This window comes from Geospiza fortis, unplaced genomic scaffold (genome assembly GCF_000277835.1).
Source record: "Geospiza fortis unplaced genomic scaffold, GeoFor_1.0 scaffold188, whole genome shotgun sequence".
NCBI classification, from domain to species: domain Eukaryota; kingdom Metazoa; phylum Chordata; class Aves; order Passeriformes; family Thraupidae; genus Geospiza; species Geospiza fortis.
The window spans coordinates 2,443,324-2,455,133 of NW_005054337.1; the positions used below are offsets into that span (position 1 = coordinate 2,443,324).

Sequence of the window (11,810 nt, forward strand, 5' to 3'; positions counted from 1 at the left end):
AGCCGGGCGCGGTTGATGCCCGAGGGCGATCCCCGGCAGTGACCGAGGGCTCTGCGGCAGCGCCGGGCTGGCCAGACCTGGCGAGGCCGTGTGTCGGTGCCCGATGCCTGCAGCGGTGCAGAACCACCGACGGACTGATCTGGGTTTTAGACCGCCCTCACCTTGCGTTTATGTCTCTTCTTCCTAGGGTGAACCTGCGAGTTAAGGTCTTGTGGTTGCATAAAACATTTTTTGCAATGCACTGGTTTTGGAAATACTCGCAGCTGTTGTCCCGTGTGTTTGAAAAGTGCAAATATTGCGGTCTTTATTAGTAAGTTTGAGAGGAGGAGCCCGGAAGATGTGCTTCTTCCTTGCCACTACTCCTTAAGTTCTTTGTGTGTGAACAGTTCTTTCTCCCGTAGGCTTTGTCTCCTCCTTCCCGAGGCATCGGTATGTGACAGCCCAGTGTGTGCGTGTGGCAGGGGATCAGGAACAGCTGGGGGTAGGGAACTGGCTGGGAATAGGGAACCGGCTGAGCAGAGCTGCCTTCTGTTGTGCAAATAACTCTGCTTGCATAAGGGGCCGGAAAGGAAATAAAATAAACTGTAGTCGCTGTGTGAGTGATAGGAGATTTAATGTTACCAGGATCTTGGAATTTGGAGGGAGGTGGAGCTCTGTCGTAGGCTGTTACAGCTTGTTTTGATCCAAGAAGTGTTTTAAAAGGGTCTTTGAGAAGGAACAGCATCCACTGCTCGACCTACTTAGCGTCCGTGTGTGTGAACAGCCTGCCGACCTGCCGGCTGCCTTCAGACCTCGCTGAGAGCTGCACTTCCAGCCAGGAGCTCGCAGGATCAGGGCTGGGGCAGTGGCTGAGGTGCCACGTGGGCAGAGGAACGAGCTCCCCTATCTGCCGGGAGGGCGCGGCCTTGGGAAACAGCTGTTTCTCCATCGGAATCCTTTTAATTCCTCTCACCCGAAATCCTATTTGGACACGTCCCTTGTAGAACGAATCCTGTTTGGATCCCAAGAGTTGTTGCATCTATGGGAAAAGCCTTTAGGGAAAGGCAGCGTTTGTGGCCTTATCCTGCACTCCAGTCCCACAGCTGCTCAGCAAAGCCTCCTTACTGGGAACTCCTCCAGTGTGGGATATCGAGTGGCTCTCGGCTGCTTCTCTCTTTCCTCACATGAGGCAGCGGTGACAAATTCCACCGTGTGGTGTGAAGTAGTGTCCCTTCTCCGCTCCCTGGGAAGCTCTCTGGTGTCCTGTAAGTGTGTCTAACCCGAGCACTGTGTGCTTTGTGTGTTACCCCTTCCCTCCCTGCCCTGAGTTCCCGTGCTCCTCAAAACAGTGGGAATTATTTCCTACTGGCTGAGCTGTGTGTGTACTGATGGCTGACAGGTGTGTGTTTGTTGTAGGACAAGTCAATGTGCTTATGATTCTTTAACTCTGGTATAATTATGTCCTTTCTTGTGTCTGTTGCTGTCAGTGGAAATACTCAGGCTTCTTCCTAGGACGGCTGCACCTGGGAGTCGGTAGGAACACAGTTTTGGGAACACTTTCCTAACCTTATTTTGAACACTTTCCTAAGTCCTGGTCTTAGGAAGCACTTGACATCTGAGCTGGCAGCTGCATCAGAGAGCAAAGAGTTTCAGGATGGCTTCGCAGGGCTGTCTTGATCCTGTATGGAGCCGTGAGCTGTTGGGAAGGACAGGACCCAAGGGCTCCGTCTGGGCACTGGTGGTGGCTCCGGTGTCAGGAGGAGCAGCATTTGCCCCCCACAGTGGGACCCCCAGGATAGGGAAGTAGTGAGAGTGCCCTTTGAGGTGCTCCCAATGCTGAGCCTACAGAAATGGGGACACTCAGCTGGAGGGGTCCCCACCAGAGTCATCCCTGTCCTGACAGTGTGGTGACTGTCCTGTGTCATCTCCCTTGTGTGTGTGTGTGTGTGTGTGTGTGTGTGACACCACTGTGAGTGGCTATTGCCAGCCCCCACTGTGTGCTGCCACTGCCTGTCAGCTCATGTCTCTGTGACCTTTTGCAGACTTTGATGCTAAGAAGAAAAGAAAAGTGGCAGAGATTTACCAGGCTCTGAACAGCGACCCCATCAACGTGGCAACGCTGAGGCGGATGGCGATCAGCGAGGGCGGGCTGCTCACCGACGAGATCCGGCGCAAAGTGTGGCCAAAGCTGCTCAGTGTTAACACAGATGACCTGCCCCCTCTTCCAGGTATGGAACAGCCTGGACTCAGCTGCTTGGGAGGAACAGCTCAGTGAACTTTGTCCTTAGAGGAGGGACGTGCTTTCTGACCTGTCTTTTCCCTGTGTGTGTTGTATTTCCCACTAAGCTCGTGTACAAAGGGGACTCACTGCAGCACCAATACTGTGTTGTATGTAAACAATACATGACTCCTAAAAACAACATTTGTTGTTTTCTTTAGTGATAGTCATGGAATCAGTTCATTGTGGATGCAGTCAGCGTGGCCCTGAGCATTAGCTGACATATGTAAGTTCAGGTGCAGCAGAAAGAATCAGACTTGATTTGTTTTGCTCCCATGAAGAGGTGGCTGTGCTGAGCCCTGATGTGGCCAAAATTATTATGATGTGTCTCTCCTAGGCAGCAGTTTGTTGTGTGAAGCACATGTGGTTTTTTGGTCAGAACAGGCACAGGGACAACAAGCTTCCTGGTGAAGTACCCACATGGTTTTTAAACCTTAGCAATGCAGGAGCTCTAGGTCCTGTAGCTTTAGAGTCACCCAGGACAGATTTTGTTGTTGTTCTTGATTCTGTGGTTATTTGGAAATGTGCATCCCCCCACCTCAGTCCAGAAGCGGGTGGCATTAGGGTGATGTGAGGTGACCAGAGCTGCTGGAAGACAAGGTTTAACTTTACATGATCACATAGAAGGAATTTGCTGGCTCACTGAACTTTTCTGTTTTAACTGTCTTAGCTAACCCTGGGTGAGATTTTCCTCTGAATTGTTTCTATTTTATAAAGGATTCTTTATGGTCTCCACAGCACTCCTCCAGTGCTGCTGCTGAGTACACTTTGAATTGCACAGCAAAACTGTGGAGGAGAGATGTTTCTAGGAGTGCTGGGAGTGCTGCTGTTACTTAAGCATTTTAACATGTGTTGTCTAAAGAAATAATTGTCTCATTTGCTGTTAGTGCCAGAGTGTGTGGCAGTGAAAGTTCAGGGACAGGACTGAGGTGTGACATGAAAAAAGGGATATACAGTGGAGTAGGGAGTGTGTGCAGCTTCATATCCACATTGAGCAGGGATCTTCCCAGCTCCCTCACCTCACTCTTTTCCCAGTACCATTGCAGTGCTTCATGTTAATCCTGTTCCTCTTTTCCTCAGCAAGGAAGGAGCTGCGAGAGGACAATAAGGATTACCAGCAGGTGTTACTGGATGTGCGGCGATCCCTGCGCCGCTTCCCGCCAGGTGAGGGGGGTTCTGCTCTTCCCACTCTGCCGTGGGGCTCTCCTGGCTCACACCTCCCTGGGACACTGCAGAAGGGGACACTCCATCATTACTCTAAGGGCCTGACCTCTAGAAAACATTTTCCGTGTGAGCTCCCAGCAGCTGCTTCTTGCAGTGAAGCCCTTCTGCAGCCCTCAGTTTCCTTCAGCTGTGTCTGCACAGATGGTTTTTGATGTGGCCTTTCCAACATTCCACTTCCCCTGCCCCACTGTGCCCCTCTGCCAGGAGGCTGCTATTGGCAGACAGTTGCAGCAGAGAGAGGATGGATCCTGCATGGATCTTGTGCACCATGACCTGTTGAGATTAGGACAGATGGAAAGCTTGAGAAACATGCCATTTGCTTCGGTTTATTTTAGTCCATGGTCTTGCTCAAGGGCAGGGAAGGCTGGTTTGGCTGTGCTTAGAACAACCTCTGGTATAAAACAGTCTCAAATTCAGGTTCTTGCACCAAATTTAACAGAACTTAAACATTTAGAAGCAAAATGATTTTGCAGTTGTTTAGTTCTGATGGGAAGCTGGTGCCTTATGTTATTTATAAAATGCTAAATCCAGCAGCTCTCTGTGCAGAGCAGTCGTTATTTCTGGCCAGAATCTACCTCCCCCTTCTGCCACTTTTATTTTGTATAAACACTTGATTCACTCTGATTCTTGCAGGCATGGATGCTGTGTGCAGGCCTGATTCCTGGAGGCTCTGCTCCTACGGATTTTTTTGCCCTTGAATGGCAGCCTCCTGCCTATTTTTAGCCGCATTAGTGAAGCAGAGGAAAAGGAGAACTTTGTCATTGCAGGATCTCTGCTGGGACTCTCTGCTTGGCCTTTGGGTGTTTTATCTGTTGACAAGGGCTGCCAGAAACTGGCTGCAGCTGTGCAAGGCAGGAACAATGTTTTCCCTGTGACATCCTGTCCCTAAACACGTGCTGTTAGCAGGGGACTGATAGAAAGTTGTGCTGGTGGAGGCCTCACAATCTGATGCAGTTGGCATAGTTTCTGTGAAAATGGGTCCTGTTGAATTTTTTTCTAGAACTCCTGGGAAATTAAAAATTACTAAAACATCCTCATCTCTTCTGGATGTGTAGAACAATTCTCTCTTCACAGCAGCACTGTGCAAACATCTGTAAACCCTGCTCCTGTCCTCCACAGTGGCTTCCTTGCAGATAAGGGTTCTGCAGATCTAAAGATTAAACCTCTCAGCAACTGGCCAGATTCCCCTGGTCCTGTATAGTTTTGGGAGACAACATTAGGGCTTTGGATAGTTTTTTTCTTCCAGTTTTACCACCCTCCCCTTATGCAGCACATCCCTTGGGATCAGGCAGGTTAGTAAATGTGCAGGTGCTCTCCTTGCACACCACAGCAGGCACTGGTAGGTGACACAGCTGTGCCACCTTTGCTGTTCCTCCCACAGGGATGCCAGATGACCAGAGGGAAGGATTGCAGGAGGAGCTCATCGATATCATCCTCCACGTCCTGCAGCGCAACCCCCAGCTGCATTACTACCAGGGATACCACGACATTGTGGTCACCTTCCTCCTGGTGGTGGGGGACAGGCTGGCCACAGCACTGGTGGAGAAGCTCTCAACGCATCATCTCAGGTACTCAGTGGCAGGAGAGGAGCTGTGTGTCCTCAGGCTGTGAGCACACCTGTGCAGGTAGACCTGGCCTGGAATGGGAGCTGGGAAGGCAGAGCCTTGGGTTAAAGCAGCTGCCTGTACCCAGAGGGTGATTGAGAGCAGCCTGACCACACAACAGCACGTGGCTTTGCAGGGAGCTGTGCCCTGGGGAAGGGATAATTGAAGGCTGTCAGTTAATTTGTAGCATCTCTTGGAGATGGAAAAGCCAACACACTGCATTATCCATGGTTGTGTGGCTGTCAGGGCCTCTCCAGTCCCACAGGGCTGGCTCAGCTCCTGCTCCCACGTGTCCTTGCATAGCCCTGGGCAGCATGGTCTGTACTAACAGTGTCCTGTACCTCACATGAAGAGTGTTTCCTGTTTGTGCACTGAAATAAGAGCAAGCTTCCAGCCTGTGTGGTTTGGAGGGATTATCTCTCCTCTCCCAGGCAGGAGTCAGATTTTGGATACTGAAAAGGCTTTACAGTTCTTGTGTGCACTGCAGCAAAGTAAGAAGTGTCAGCTGACAGCAGCGTGATGGTCTGGGCCTGGGTTCTGTGTGCAGGTCAGCCCTGTGGGTCCCAGACAAGCTGGAAGGAGGCTGCTCCAAAGGGACAGAATTCCTTGGGGCTGGGGCCACCCTGCCAGCAAGGCTGTTTATTGCATGTACTTCACCTTCTGCTACCTCCCTAGAGGGAGAGCTCGCTGATGTTGTTGTTTGACAAAGCTTCTTTTAAATCTTTCCTCAGGGATTTTATGGACTCAACGATGGATAATACCAAGCACATTTTAAATTACCTGATGCCCATCATAGACCAGGTGAACCCTGAGGTGCATGACTTCATGCAGAGGTATGCAAATGTTCCCATTGAGCCTCCTGGCTCTTCCCTGCCTGTCTCAGGTTACTGTTCACAGAGCCATTTTCACCCACACATCCCCAGCACCACAGTGGCTTCCTCAGGAAGTCAACAGCTGTCCCACAGCTGATGGTGACACCCCAAAGGCATGTGGCACTCGTTTCTGAGCAGGCTCAAACCTGTGATGCCTGTCTGGAGGGGTTGTACACAGCCCATTTGCCTGCAGTCTGTGTTGGTAGGGCTGGGGATTTGGGGACAGTGTTGTACAAATGCTACAACTGCTTCACTGCTTCCACCTGTGTGGCTGGTGGGACCTTGCTGTAGTTTGTTGTTAGTTCTGGGGATAATTCCCAGGTTTTGCATTAAGGACACACATGTATGTCTGGACAGATCAAATCAGAAGTAGGAAGGTGAATTGGAAGTGTCAGTTCAGAGCCCTTTTTTGGGCAGGTGTGTGGTTTTTTTCACAGCCGGAATGTCCTTGGGTACCAACCCTGATTGCAAACTCCCAGAATTAGTAAGCCCTCAGGGCAGGAAGGAACCCAAACATCAGTCTGTGCTGCAGGACTTCAGTTGCCCTCAGGCCAGCAAGCCAGACAGTGCCATGATACATGACACATTCAGGGTCTCCTGAAAGCAGCGTTTGGCCTCTGCTGTGGCCCCCACTGGATGTGACACAGTAGTGGCAGCACTTTGCAACAGGGGGTGGCACAGGGGATAAATAATTTTTTTCTGTCAGAGGTGCAGTTCCTGCTCTGGGGGGTTCAGTGCTCCACTGACAGCCAGCTCTATTTCCCCAGGCATGGCTGTGCAGCACAGGGCTGGCTTGGGAGCATTTCATCCCTGTCCCCAGGCTGACCTAATGGCTCTTTCTCTGTGTAGTGCGGAGGTGGGAACCATCTTTGCTCTCAGCTGGCTGATCACCTGGTTTGGCCACGTTTTGTCTGACTTCAGGCACGTTGTGCGATTATATGACTTCTTCCTGGCTTGCCACCCGCTGATGCCCATTTATTTTGCAGCTGTGGTAGGTATTGATGGAATGGTCAGGGATTAAATGAGCTGTTCTGAGGTTATAAGGAGTTTGGGGCTGCAGAGGGAGGCTGGTGCTGTCCCCTGATGTATCCTGCTCTGCAGATGCCGTCACTGATGTCCTTGGTGATGGTGAGGGGCAGGTGGGATCTAAGGGAACTCAGGGCAGCCTGAGGGTGTCCTAATGTGCAGGCTTTACCAGTTCAGTGCTGTGGAGGCAGCAGGACAGTGTTTTTGTTTGCTCTCATGCTTCCATCCTGCCCATCCTCCTATAGCAAAGGGCAAGTCGTGAAGTCAAGCCCTGCTGAGGTTCTGCCCCCATCTCCGACCTGCCAATAGCAGGCTCTGCTCAGCAGGCAGACCTAAGTACCCTGAAAGAGGCTTCCCATGGCCTCAGAGTCTCAGAAGGGGTTTGGCATTTCTCTTCCCAGTGAATGCTTCACTGCAGTGTGTCCTCTTGAAGAAGGTCTTTCAGCTGGAAGTAAAGTGGTTTTTTCTTCTGGCTCTGAAACAAGTGCCAGCATCTGCCAAGGAGTTGTCCCCACTTTCTTGTCTGTTCTCCTCTCACTCCTCTGCAGATCGTGCTGCACCGGGAGCAGGAAGTTCTGGACTGTGAGTGTGACATGGCCTCTGTCCACCACCTCCTGTCCCAGATCCCACAGGACCTTCCTTATGAGTCTCTGATCAGCAAAGCTGGGGACCTTTTTGTGCAGTTCCCACCATCCGAACTCGCCAAGGAGGCAGCTCAGGCAGCTCAGGCGGAACGGTGAGTGCTGGGCAGCCCATGTGCTCCCTACATCCCCTTGCCAGGCCTGGCCTCCCTGTGGAGATCTTCCTGGCCGGAGGCTGGTCCCAGGGGTGAGCAGGGGACACTCCTTGACCTGTTCCTTCTCTTGCAGAACTGCGGCTTCCACTTTTAAGGACTTTGAGTTGGCGTCAGTGCAGCAGAGACCAGACACTGTGTTGAGGCAACGCTTCAGAGAGCGGCTCCGAGGGGAGGAGCGGCTCCGAGGGGAGGAGAGAACAAAATCCATCTTGACAAAGCCCCGGACCAACCGCTTTGTCAAGCTGGCAGTGATGGGGCTGACGGTGGCCCTGGGAGCAGCTGCCCTGGCCATGGTGAAGAGCGCGCTGGAGTGGGCACCCAAGTTTCAGCTGCAGATTTTCCCCTGATGCCTGAGGAAGGGCCTTTGCTGTCACTGCATCCATCCCCAGCAGGAAGGGCTGATGTGTGATGAAGGACGTGTCCAGAAACGACCTGTCTGAAGATTATTTTTTATTCTTACTGCATCCAGTAACGCTTTTGGCCTTTGTGACAGAGGCTGAGGGAACCAGCCCAGCAGGACGGTTCCCCACACCATGCTCACTTTGTTCCCCTCTCCCTGTGCGAGGGTGAGCAGACAGGCACTCCTACTGTCTCCTGAGGAACCAGAGGTATGGACAAATTTGGCTGTTCAGGCTCAGGTGACTGTACAGAGGGAGAGCTGTGTGTGGGCTGTGCCCAAATGATCCCGTGTTCTCCATGGGGAAAACTGGTGGGAGTGAGAGCAGATCTTCACCTGGAGGAGTGCCCAACAGGGTTTGTTCTGGGTGCTTGTGTGTGTAAGGGTGGAGGGCACTGCACTCCTGAGGAACAGGGCAGCCCTTTGGCTCTTCATTGCTCCAGTGTGCCCCACAATCTGCCTTGAGCTTTGCCGGTGCTCCAGCTCTTTCCTGTCCTCTGGGCACCCTCTGAGCAGAGCCAAACCTTTCCCACACCCTGGCCAGCACAATGCTCTCAGCTTCTCTTCAGTGTGTAACACTCCCTGGCTCTTTTTGCTTCCACATCTTTGCAGCCTGATCTGTTTGTAGGGGCCAGGAGCAGACCTTAGCTCCCCCCAGCTCTCAGGCACTGCCACTGCTGTGCTGGCAGTACTGTGACCCTGTCTGGGGTCAGTGAAGTGAGCACAAGTGCAGTCACCCTGCCAAGGGTGTGTACTGTCATGTGCCAGGGTATGCTAACACAAGTCTTAGTGGCACTGTAAACACCAATTGCTGACTTCTTTAATAGCTCTGGAAGTGGACATTACCATGCCCACAGGGAGAAAGGCTTTCTCCACCTTGTGAAACACTTTACACAAGATAGAAGTTGTTGCACTAGGAAGTGTGACAAAAACCTCCCCCATGAGCTGATCAGGCTTCAGCATGACCTCTGGAAATAACATGAGGGGTTTCCCAGAAAGGCTACCCTGACCCCTGCATAGCTTCCATCTCCCCACCAGTTCCATTGGCAGTCCCAGCGCTCCCTGCCCTCCAAGCTAAGCAGCAAATCCTTCTAGACAACTCAGTGTCCCACTGAGACAGAGCCAATAGACACTCTATGCCTCTACCTCTCCCCCAAGCTGCTAAATCTCCCTCAAGTGTCCTTACCTGTCCCTCACGGCTCCCTCCCGCTGCCCCATCATTGCTCTGTTGTGCCCAAAGCCATCTGTGCCATGCCCAGGGGCTGCACACCTGAAAAGGAGGCATTGGTTGAAGGGATTTTGGGATAGAGAAGAAAACTCATGCCCTGCAAAGCTCAGCACCCCCCACTCCCACCCATCTTGGTCCATAACCACCCTGGGTGTGTTCTGGTTTGCCCCACGGGCCCTTGCTCATGGAAGGGATGTGCCTTTCTGGCCAGAGGGCAGGTGGGCAGTTTTCATTCCTGACTTGTGTTCCCATGAAGCTCTGAGCAGGAGTTCCCTTTGCCTCTGCAGGTGAAATGTGGGGTGAGTGAAACTGCCCTTGTCCAGGCAGGCAGCAAGATCTGTTCCCTCCTCTCCTCAATGGTGCCAGTGGCCTTGGAGAGACCTGGGGCTGCTCAGGGGCTCCTCCCAGTGTGCCTGAAGGCAGAGCCCATTCCTGGCCCCTTGGCACCCCCAGAGCAGCCGAACAGGACTGGGGGCTGGGTCACTTAGCACTTTAGAAACCATTGGTGCAGGAGAGTGTGGTGACCTGGGAATGCTGCTGGAGGGCCCAGGACTGCTCTGTACACCTCGCTGAGGAGGGGAGGGCTGGAGCTCCCCAGGAGGAGCCCCTGCCCCCCCCTCCATTCCCTGGCCATGATGCACTTTAGTTCTTGTGTTGTCCCCAGTGGGGGGAGAAGGGCCTGGGAGGAGACCAGGGTGCTTCAGTTACTCTGTACAAAGACTTATACACCCCCTGTAAATGCAGATTTCTACAAGCCCGAAAACTGTAAAATAAACAGTTACTAAACACACTTCCTGCCCTCCGCAGACTAGGGCTGCCAGATCTGCTCTTGTGGCACCCTGGGGCCCAGAACTGGCACCTTCCCTGCGGTGGCCAGGCCAGCTCAGTGTGGCCTCACACCCAGCAGCCCCATGGGAAAAGGAGCAGGAGCAGAGCCAAAGGGTGTGTGTGTGCCCCGGTCACTGTTCTCCATCCATCTGCCTCCCTCTGGGCCAGTGCCAGGCCTTGTGTGTGCTGCTGGCTCTCCAGGGTGTCCCCCCCATCAGCAGCGTGGGGCTGGAAATAGCCTGACCTGCCAGGCTGCCCTGTACCCCAGGCTGGGTGCCCGGCTGCAGGAGGAGATCCCGGGCACGGTGCCCAACTCCCAGGGCACGCTCCGCTGAGCTGGGGTGATGCAGCCCCTTGGCCAGGCTGGAAGCGGTTTTGTCTGGATGGCTCAAGGCTGGCAGCCCTGTTTGCTGATTTTAATTGCCTGTGGCTTCTCCAGGAGCCATTTTCTCAACAGTGCTTGAATCCCTTTGGGAGGAACACCCTTTGGAAGAGTGGTGGCAGGAGGTATGTAGCACCTTTGGGGTAGCCAAGAGGCCACTGCCTCATGGGACTCAGAACCAGGCCTGGGTTCTGTGCGTGTTCCTGTGTGGGCCGTGTTGGACTCTAGACAAGAGCCCCATGTGGCCCTGATCTTACCAGAGTGATGGGGGCAGTGGTGATGGCCAGTGAGCTCTGACTGTGGCTGCCCCATGGTCCTCCCTGCTCCCAGCAGTGCCCCTGCACAGAGAGGAATCCCATTGCTGGGGCTGCAGTGACGCCACCCTGGAACATTGCTGTCCCTGTGGTACCGCCCAGGCCCCGGGCGGTGCTGGGGGCAGCCTGCAGACTTGGGAGGTCACCGTGGCATGGGCAGCCCCTGCACTTCTCCCTCCCTCGGGGACAGCCCGGTCCCCAGCAGCGCCAGGGCAGCAGGAGGGGCTGGCAGTACCCGGGGATGCTCTGGGCTCCTCCTGTTGCCGTGGCAACAGCTGCGGTGAGCCTGGGGGCGGGGTTCTGGGTGTGATGCAAGTGGGGCGGCGCCGGGATTGCCCGCACACACTCGGGTGGGGCGAGGGGCTGCATATGCACAGCACATACGTGCACATACGTGCACATGCTCACACTGCTCCCAGGGACGCCCAGCCCACACTGACGGATGAGGGTGAACCTCCCGGCTGCAGGAGAGCCCGTAGGAACCCGGGCTCAGGGTGGGAACTGGTATGCCTGGGAGCTGGATGCTGGCCATTGGGAATCCCACATCTCCCTGGAGACCTCACATAGCCCTGGGTTCCCCAAATTCCCCTGGGAGGAGTGAGGCAGCACAGAAGGAGCCAGAGCCGTGGAGAGCAGACCAACACACTTTATTCCATAATCACAACAGTCAGGATCATTGTTAGCCGAGGTTCTGCAGAGCAAGGGCCAGCCATGTCACACCCCCAAGACGGACCCAGATGGGGTCGTCACTGCCCCTCGGCTAAAATCCTGTTTCTCCAAGATAACAGACACAGGGACCCTTCACTAACACAACACTACAAAGGTGACCCCGAGCGCTGGCGCCCGTCCGCAGGCTGCGCCGGGGCCCCGCCCGCTCCGGGG

General features: G+C 53.9%; 1 protein-coding gene across 3 annotated transcripts; it reads left to right on the forward strand.

The window, feature by feature from the left end:
• The first annotated feature begins 1,943 nt into the window (after positions 1 to 1,943).
• On the forward strand, positions 1,944 to 10,194 carry TBC1D20 (TBC1 domain family member 20). 3 transcript variants are annotated; one of them, XM_031058031.1, is made up of 8 exons: positions 1,944 to 2,207; positions 3,338 to 3,421; positions 4,863 to 5,049; positions 5,817 to 5,918; positions 6,807 to 6,948; positions 7,532 to 7,719; positions 7,853 to 7,894; positions 8,055 to 10,194. In XM_031058031.1, exons 1-8 carry the CDS (start codon positions 2,108 to 2,110, stop codon positions 8,074 to 8,076), a joined length of 867 nt encoding a protein of 288 aa, XP_030913891.1. In that variant the 5' UTR covers positions 1,944 to 2,107; the 3' UTR covers positions 8,077 to 10,194. The 3 variants fall into 3 exon arrangements, with proteins under 3 accessions (XP_030913891.1, XP_030913889.1, XP_030913890.1); XM_031058029.1 differs by having other exon boundaries at positions 7,853 to 10,194; XM_031058030.1 differs by having other exon boundaries at positions 3,342 to 3,421; positions 7,853 to 10,194.
• Positions 10,195 to 11,810: the final 1,616 nt, after the last annotated feature.